The 9,365-nt window shown below is 44.8% G+C and overlaps 1 protein-coding gene across 2 annotated transcripts in view; it reads right to left on the bottom strand.

Annotated features, from left to right (window-relative positions):
- The window catches only part of VPS52 (VPS52 subunit of GARP complex), a 29,373-nt gene that overhangs the window by 7,334 nt on the left and 12,674 nt on the right, over positions 1 to 9,365 (bottom strand). For both annotated transcript variants that reach the window (XM_019660858.1, XM_019660859.1), the window contains exons 7-17: positions 6,589 to 6,739; positions 6,208 to 6,308; positions 5,977 to 6,109; positions 5,777 to 5,834; positions 5,354 to 5,487; positions 4,733 to 4,888; positions 4,151 to 4,269; positions 3,706 to 3,829; positions 3,362 to 3,457; positions 3,146 to 3,253; positions 2,869 to 2,934 (exon numbers count right to left, since the gene is read on the bottom strand). In XM_019660858.1, the coding sequence (XP_019516403.1) occupies positions 2,869 to 2,934; positions 3,146 to 3,253; positions 3,362 to 3,457; positions 3,706 to 3,829; positions 4,151 to 4,269; positions 4,733 to 4,888; positions 5,354 to 5,487; positions 5,777 to 5,834; positions 5,977 to 6,109; positions 6,208 to 6,308; positions 6,589 to 6,739 (1,246 nt within the window). The remainder of the gene's footprint in view (positions 1 to 2,868; positions 2,935 to 3,145; positions 3,254 to 3,361; positions 3,458 to 3,705; positions 3,830 to 4,150; positions 4,270 to 4,732; positions 4,889 to 5,353; positions 5,488 to 5,776; positions 5,835 to 5,976; positions 6,110 to 6,207; positions 6,309 to 6,588; positions 6,740 to 9,365) is intronic.

The raw sequence follows: 9,365 nt of genomic DNA, 5'->3' as shown, positions 1-9,365 counted from the left end.
AGAGCTGTTCCCATCCCCCCAATTCCCCAATAAAAATCTTTAAAAAAAAAATAGACATTAAAGAGTATCTTTAAAAAAGGAGAAGGGAAAAAAAAAGAGGGAGCCCATGTTCAGCACAGGAAGTGTCCATGTCATAAAGTGTCAATTCTTCCAAATTGATCTAAATCGATCAGTGTAATTCTAATCAAAATCCTTAATAGGTTTTTTTAATGTGAAAATTTACAACCCTATTATAAAATTTATATGGCAAATCAAAAGGCCAGTAATACTCAAGATACTGATGAAAAAGAAGGTAGAAGAATTTGCCCTATAAAGCACAATAATTAAAACTGTATTGGGCCGGCTGAGTGGCATATTGATTAAGAGTTGGCTTGGGATGCCAGCTCTGAGCAGGGCCCCGGTTTGGATCCCACATGAGGGCCAGTGATGCTGCGCCCTCTACAGCTAAGATGGTGAATAACAGCTCGACCGGGAGCTGGGCTGCTGTGAGTTGCCGGCGACGGTGTAGGCTGCAGTGGGGCTGGCTGGCAGCTGGCATGAGCTTTCATGAGCCAACGTGAGCGGCCATCCAATGGCTGGCGAGCGACTGCCTCACCCGGGAAGAGCGCAATGATAATACCAACATGGGCCAATGAAGCAACGTCCTCCACAACTAGAGAACAAAAGGACAGCAACTTTTCTGTTCCCTTTCCCCGATTCCCCATTGCTGTTCCTCTCCCCCAACTCCCCAATAAAATCTTTTAAAAAACCAGGATGGCTCAGCTGGTGAGAGCACGTGCTCCTAACAACAAGGTTGCCGGTTCGACTCCTGCACGAGTAGGCCCACTGGCAACTAAGATTGAACACGGCATCTTGAGCTGAGCGGCCATGAGCTGCCGATGGGCGGCTAGATGGCAACTGGACTTGGAGCTGAGCTAGCTGCGCCCTCCATAACTAAGATTGAAGGACAACAACTTGGCTGTTCCTCTTCCCCAATTCCCCAATAAAATCTTTTTTAAAACCCCCAAAAATAAAAAACTGTATTGCAGGTAGACAAATTGATCAATGGCACAGAATAAAGGCAAGATGCACATCTTTGTCGGGTTTTGCTGTGTGACAGACAGCACTGCACATCAAGTGGGCAAAGACAGTTTCCATAAATGGTTCTGGGCCAATCACTATCCATATAGAAACAATTAAATTCGATTCCTACTTCACATCATACACAAAAATCAATTCTAGGGAAATTTATCACTTAAAAGTAAAAAAGCAACATTCTATAATATTAAGAAGAAGATGGAGTATAATGTTTTTCTGACCTTGGAGTAATAAGGGATTTCTTAAACAAGACACAAAAATAAAGAAAAGATTTATAAATTCAATCCTATTACAACTAGTAATTTCTGATCATCAAAAGACAACATAAAAAAGAGATAAAACACATACTGAAAGATACCTGCAACCTAGTCAACAAAAGATTAGTATATAGAATATATAAAGAACTCTTATAAATAAAAAGAAAACCACAAACCACCCAATTTTTAAAAGGTCAAATGCTATGACAGATATTTTACAGAAAAGAAAAAATTGTATGGCTACTTAATATTTGAAATGATGCTCAATCTCATTAATCAGAAAAATGCAAATCAAGACCCCAGTGAGTACCTACCAGAAAGGCAAAGAAAGCCTGATAATACCATGTGTTGGAGAAAATATGGCTCATTGAGAATTCTTACATATTACAGGTAAGGAATAAACTGGTACATCCTCTTAGGAAAACAATCTGGCATCATCTCATCATCACTGGCATACCCTATAAGCAGCAAGCCTACTCCAACTGCCATGAGAGACTTTTGATAAAACTTACCTATTTCTATGTGCCCTTAAAAGACCTAATTGTTCATAAAACAATGCTCATGGTAGCAAAAAGATGGAAATAACCCAAATGTCCTCTTACAGGACAGTATGTTAAAGTCACGTAAGTAACATTATACAATAATGAAAAAGAATGAGTACAGCCATGTGTAATAACACAATATTAAAGAAATTATGCATGAAAAATCCCGTGACCTGGAGCTGGGCTGCCGTGGGTCACTGGCGATGGCGTAGGCTGCAGCCTCTGCTGCAGTGGGCTGCCATAAGCTATCGTGTGTGGCCAGCAGCCAGCGTGAGCGGCCAGCAGCCAGTGTGAGCTGCCAAGAGCCGCCATGTGCAGCTGTCCAGAGGCCGGCGACTGATCTGCCTCATCAGGGAAGAGCGCAATGATAATACCAACATGGGCCAGTGAAGCAACGTCCTCCACAACTAGACTGAAGAACAAAACGACAGCAACTTGTCTGTTCCCCTTCCCCCGATTCCCCAGCACTGTTGCCTTCCCCCAATTCCCCAATTAAAAAAAAAAAACTAAAAAAAAAAAAAAATCCTGTGATTTTGCTTTTATGACTCACAAACAAAACTAAATTATTGTTTTGGTATACTTTAGGCATTTTTTAAAAACATGATGAACATAATATTTAGGTTAACAGGTGCCTCTATGTGAGAGGCAGGGAGATGGAGTGAGGAGGAATTCATACTTTGATATTATTTATTGCCAAGGTGTGTTGTGGGTTCATGGTGTTTACATAATTTTAAAAAATACAAAAGAAAATAAAGTAGACCAATAATGACAGCGTGTTTTGAAACAAGAGTTAAAAATTCCAGTTCTGTGTACCTGGAGTCCATTAACTGCCATTACACACACACACACACCGCCATTACACACAAACACGCGCGCGCGCGCGCACACACACACGTGTGCGTGTGCACTTGCGAGCACCCACGTGCATACGCACACACACTGAACTGAAAACAGCACACAAGACTGTCCTCTTCCTTTTCCCCACATCCTACCTGTGTCCGAGCATTGAGCAGCTGCTGGAAACTCTCAACCTCTTTGCTGTCATCAGCCGCCCTCTCCTAAGGGAAAACAAAGGGAAATCTCAAGTTTGGGGAGAAGCAGCCCCTCATTTCAGGATATCCCCGTGCTTCCACATTTACTGTATTTAGCCAGACTCTAAGACAAACCACTGAACAAACCAACACAAGCCCTGCCCTCACAGAGCCACCAGAGCAGTGGGGACCCCGAATTGTCTGGGTAGGGAAAAAGGGAGGAAGGGGCGTCTGTTACCATCAGCACACCCAGCATCATGTCATAGTTGTTGATCAGAAACACAAGCTGCTCCTTTCTTGAGGAGAACTCAGCTGCCACTCGGAGGACAAAATTCTCCACTTCCACCTGAAAAAGCCGAAGGCAGTGACGTGGGAAGGTGAGGGCACTGGCCCTGCTTCACAGCCCAGCCCGCTGCAGCAGCCCCCGTGTGGGGCAGTCCCCTGCCCCCCTCACTTGTAGCTGCCCCAGCAGGTGCATTGTCCGTTCACTTGGAATGGTCTGGTTGATGCTGACAAGAGCAGAGGAGAACTCTGCATATCGGCGTGTGATCTGGGAGAAAGAAGGCAGAAGAAAAATCACACCAAAGCCATGGCCCAGCCAGCACAGCCTCCCAGCACCCATGCAGCTTGCCAACCAACCCGTGGGATTCCTGCCCTCAATCCCACAAAGAGTGCCTGACCCAAGTGTACCACTCCGGGGCTGCCCTTCACAATGGGGCTAAACATCCCACCAGCCCCAACACATCCATGAACCTAGCCATCCCCTCAGTAAAGCTGAGTGCCCTTGCCCTTCCTCACATAGTGGGGCCGAGTATCTAGCCCCCCGAGGCGCTGAGGGTCAGTGCTTCGAACACTCTGGACATTCATCTCGAGGATCAGCTCAAACCGTGGCCACAGTAAGGCAAGCACCTGTTCCCAGTACCTGCGGGCTTAACCAGAGTCAGCGATCAGCTGGCAAGTAATGTCAGGGTCAGGGGTGGGGGCTGGGAGGGGGTGGTGTTGGTGTTAGGGTGTGTGGGGGAAATCTGTCCAATTCTGGGGCATCCTTCAGACGAACAGTGGATGGCACAGTGGGCGGTGCTAGCACTGGGTGTGAAAGGTGCACCAGAAGCAGCAGCACTGCCTCCAGGCAGATGAATGGGGACAGGGTCAACAAGTCAGTAGGAGCCCAAGGGTCAGGACAGGGTCATGTAAGACCAAGAGGTCAAGACAAGCAGTACATCAGGGACCAGGACTCAGTGACCTGTCCAGGGCGGGAACATCCCTCTTTGCTGCAATGTTGCGGAATCGGAGGACGATGTGGATACAGAGAAAAACAGCGATGGCATCATAGCAGTCAGTGAGATAGGACTCCAGATGCTTCTGTGATTCAGGAACAGGCAGAGGGGTTCAGTGTTACTTTGTCCTTCCCAGTGGAAAGACAAATGTGCTCCTTTGGGGATGTAGCACTGGGAGGGAGGGAAGAGAGAAATCTAAAATGGAAATGCCCCCCTCCTTCCCTGTGCACTGGCCACTCAGGTGGTCCTGACGCCTTGCTCACCAGGATCTGTGATCACAAGCCTATCATAGCAGAATTCAGGGCTGAGCCCCAAGGTTTAGGGGCCCCTCCGTTTTCAGGTGCTATTGTCTAGGTGTGGATCAGCAGCAGGGGCAGCCTTGGGGACCCCAAGCTTTGAGGGTTTTGGGGAGTCACACTCTGTGTACGAGGCTTAGACATTTTAGAATGAGGGCGTCCTGGTTTCAATAACACCAGAGCTATGACCCTCCTACGGTGCCGAGGGGACTGAGGACATGGGTCTAAGGGCACAGGAGCTGGGGATCTTACCAAGGTCATGGTGAGCGTGCGGTGCATGACAGCGTGGAAGAGGTCGAGTGCGGCCGGACCAGACACAATGAAGAATTCACAGATGAAAAGATATTCCCGGCAGGAATTGTCTAGGAGGGCATAGTGCTGGCTGCGGAAGAGGGCCTCAAACGGATACTAGGATGGCGGGTAAACAAGAGAGAGACAGAGGGATGGACCTCGACACTGACTCCCCATGGATATGCCTGGGAAAGCAGCAAACATGGGTATTGAGACCCTTCCCATCTAACCCAAGTCCAGGCTGTGAAAGAGCATCCTGAATGGGTACCGAAGTGGGGGGAGGGAAGGGGTACAAGAGAACAGCCCACCCCACCTGCTGTTGCTACTCCTGCATACACCTCCAGGACTGCTTCACGACATGTCACTCGGCTCAGCCAGTCTCTCCCCACTATATGCCCTTAAATCAATGGTCCCAACCCTCTTCACATCACGGAACACTACGGAGACTGGAAGAGGCCACTCCCAGGTCTTGGGGGACTGACAAAGGGGCCTGGGCGTGGGAAAGTCTGGCTTTCTCACCCACCCCCCAGCCCACTCATGCTCAGCGTCCCCCTCATGACTGAAGTTTGTTCCTCCTCCTACCCTCTGTTCTCCCCGCTGGGCAGTGTGGGGCACCAGGATGGGGGCCTCCAGTTCAGTGGGGGAGATGACAGAGCCGCGGGTCCCCAGGGTGAAGATGGTGTTTCTGCTGCGCAGGGACGGCTTCGAAAAGAATCGTGAAGAGTCAGAGTTAGGGAAAACTGTAAGAGCACAGTTGTGATCGAAGATCAAAGATTCAATATCTTTGGGGCCTCCAGGAGCCGGACACAGCCTGGGTGCCCCTTTCCTACTTCACCTGACATCTGTGAATGGGCTTTAGGGAGCCTCTACACCTCTGACATCATATGCAAAATTAAGTGTCAAAATCCTTTTTTCTGGGAAACATGGCTACAGCCTTTATAATTCTCACAGGTTTTCATCCCACAGAAAAAGGTAAGCAGCAGTGCCTTGGAGGCTCTAGGATATCTTTCTTTGCTGTATCTTCCACGCCCATTAGATCATCTTTCTCAGCGACTTCCTCATACTAGAGAAAAAAGAAAAGAACTGGTAACAATCTCTTCCCACAGCATGATAAAAAATTTGTTTTTACACTGTCCCCCCTTGCCCAGCATAGTCCGTCTTCCCAGCCCAGGTGATCACGAATGCCTCTCCCTCGTTGGCCTCACCTGCACCTTCATGAGCCGCCCCAGGTAAGAGCGGTAGTAGGACAGGTAGATCTTGCTCAGCGTCTCCACATATTCATCCCTGATCTCCTTCGCTGTTGCTCTTTCATTGCCCAGCAGGAACTGATAGAAGAACCTGGAGGGCCGGGGACCAGTCAGTCTCCCTGTCTGCCCAAGGAGCCAGGCACCACACTTGGCTGCTCAGAGATCAGAGGCCATCCTTCCCATACTGACCTGTACTTAAGCAGGGCCGTCTGGGGGATCTGATAGTTGGTCATTGGTTTTCTGAAGGAATAAATCTTCTGAAGGATGAACTCTCGGATCTTTGTCACTGCCTAGATATGGGGGAACAAACATAAGGTATGAAGCTGCCACCTTCTTACCGTTTGGTGGGCACTGGGGGGAAGAGACAAATGTTAAATGTAGGAGGAGAATATCTCTTCGGTGTTTTTTTAAGATTCTCAGGGAACCCAGATACATGAGGATGTGCTCTGCCAGGAAAAGGTGAGGTGAAGTTCTTGGGGACAGGCTACAATGAGCTCAGCCTGGAAAGTCCAGGGGGAAGATGTTGGGGAGGCTGGTTCTACAGTTTCTAGGGTACCCCAGACCCCTCACCTTGACCCGGAGCCGGTCGAGCACACCTCTGACATCTGCACAGGCCGCTGTGCCTCTGGCCTCCTGCTCTCGAACTGCAGCTGCCTTGGCATCCAGTTCCTGCAGCTGTTCCAGGAACCTGGGCTCTGTCACTGGGGCCTCCAGAATTGCCCTGGGTAGCAGGGCGAGGTGGGATGGGTTAGGAGGGAGACCCATGCATCCTTAACTCCAAATCATATCACTTACATCCAATCTCTGTCCCCTTGCCCTTCTTACACTGTACCATATAGTCAAGATATACTTGCATGTATACAGTTTTCTATTCCTGGACCCCACCCCTTCCCACATAAGCCTTGGACCCCCTCACTACACACCTGACCCTGGATGATTCCTAGTTTTTGATGCCTAAAGCATGGCCTGCATCAAGGTTAGAAAGAGTTGTCAACCCAACCATTAGTTTCTGGAAGGCACTTGATGACCTGGAGCCAGGAAACCCATGTGGTAAATAGGTTAGGTCACCCCAGCCCAGCNCTCCACAACTAGACTGAAGAACAAAAGGACAGCAACTTGTCTGTTCCCCTTCCCCGATTCCCCAGTGCTGTTCCCCTCCCCCAACTCCCCAATAAAAGCTTAAAAAAAAAAAAAGAATTTAGGTAAACTAAACTGAAACTATATAAAGCAAAATTTGAGACAATTGCAGGGAAAAGTGACAAATCTATGAATTTCAAAACATCTCTATTACTGATAAGTAAACAAAAAAATAATCAATGAAGATATAGATGGTGTGAACAACATAATTAAAAAACTGGATCTCCACACCTGACAATGAAAGAATACAGGTTCTTCTCAAACACACATGGGACATTCACAAAAGTTGATCATGTATTAGGCCACAGCAAATCTAAATTTCAAATCTGTACCAAAAAAAGACATTCTCCATCCACAATACAATTGAGACATTAATAACAAAAAGATAAATAAGAAAACTACTTTTTGGAAATTTAAAAACACTCCTCCAAAAATCTCATGGATCAAAGAAGAAATAATTGAAATATAAAAATTCTTAGAACTGAATGACAATAAAAATGTTATATACTGAATTAAAACAAAAAAAGGAATACTGAGAGAGAATTACATAGTTTTTAGATCTTCCCAGATGCTTCTGCTGGCAAGTTCTAGAAAACTTTCAGGAAGAGATCGTTTCAAATTCTCTCAGAATAAAAAAAAACAAACAAACAGAAGAAACAGCTCTTCCCACCTCCTTCGACGAATCCTCTGACTTTGGTACCAAAACCAGACGAGGATGGCACAAGAAAAGGAAATCACTGGCCAATCTCACCTATGCACAGAGCAAACATTCTAAATGAATTAGACCAAGCCAGAATAGTTTAACATTCTAAAATCTACAAATGCCATACACCATATAATAGATTAAAAAAATAAACTATGATTACTTCCAACAGTTGCAGAAAAAAACATACATTCTTGATTAAAAATTCAATACCCATTCATGATTTTAAAAAGTAGTTTAACTCTTGGTGTAGGAGGGACTGAAAGGAATTTTCATAACCTGACAAAAAGTATCTATAAGAAAACCTACATTATTCTTAATGGGGAAATGATGAAATCATTCCTTTTAAAAGTAGGAAAAGATAAGGGTTCTCACTATCACCACTTCTAATAAATTATTCATCTTTGCACTGGAGGCACTAGTGTAGTAAGGGAATAAGGGTACAGGAGTTAAAAACATAAGGATTTGAAAAAAAGAACTAAAACTGTCATAACTCATAGATGAGGAATGCCTACATAGAAACACACACACACAAATATCCAGAAACACAATTAGAAATAATAATTTAGGAAGGTGGCTGGCTATATGACCAATATACAAAAATCAAGAGCATTTCTATATACCAGTTCAAACAAGAAAATTTCTTTTTCAAAAGATCATAGTTATACAAAATAGTTATGGGGAGGTTAAGTACAGCATAGGAAATATAGTCAATAATATAGTAATAACTACACATGGTGCCAGCTGGGTACTAGGCTTATTGGAGGAATTACTTCATAAATTATATAAATGTTTACCCATAATGCTGTACACCTGAAACTAATATAAAAAAATATTGACTGCCAACTGTAATTGAAAAATAAAAAAATAATAAAAATTTAAAAAGATAATAGTTATGGTAAGTAACAGTGTAGTTAAAGAACAAATTCTAAAAGAATAGTGTAGAAAGTCTAATTAGAGAGAAAAAATAGTCATTATTCATAGTATTATTCATAAATATATATTCCTAGTAGGAATATCTACAATAACTCCTAGCAAACTAGAGATTAAAAAAAATTTTCTTAACCTGATAAAGGGCATCTACAAAAAACCCTACAGCTACAGTACTCTTAATGGAGAAGTGATGAAAGCACTCATTTTATAATCAGGAACAGGAAAAGCGTTCTCCCTATTACCCTTCTATTCAATTATGGACATTGTCATAGAGGTCCTAGTCAGAACAGTAAGAGACCAAAGATGGAAAAAATTAAAGGCAAAGGATTAGAAAGAATTTATTTATTCCTTGTAGGACTACATCTACATATTACACCTATCCAGGAATAACTGTAATGAAAGATCTGCAATGTCTTTGTGCTGAAAATTATAAGAAGCTATTAAAAGACATTAAAGAGTGCCACAATGGTTAAGAACTGGCCTGGGACGCCAGAGGGCCCCGGTTCGGATCCCACATATGAGGGCCAGTGACACTGCCCTCTACAGCTAAGATGCTGAACAACAGCTCAACCTG

This window comes from Hipposideros armiger, unplaced genomic scaffold (assembly GCF_001890085.2).
Source record: "Hipposideros armiger isolate ML-2016 unplaced genomic scaffold, ASM189008v1 scaffold_331, whole genome shotgun sequence".
Classification (NCBI taxonomy): Eukaryota; Metazoa; Chordata; class Mammalia; order Chiroptera; family Hipposideridae; genus Hipposideros; species Hipposideros armiger.
This window is presented reverse-complemented; position numbering and strand designations above follow the sequence as displayed.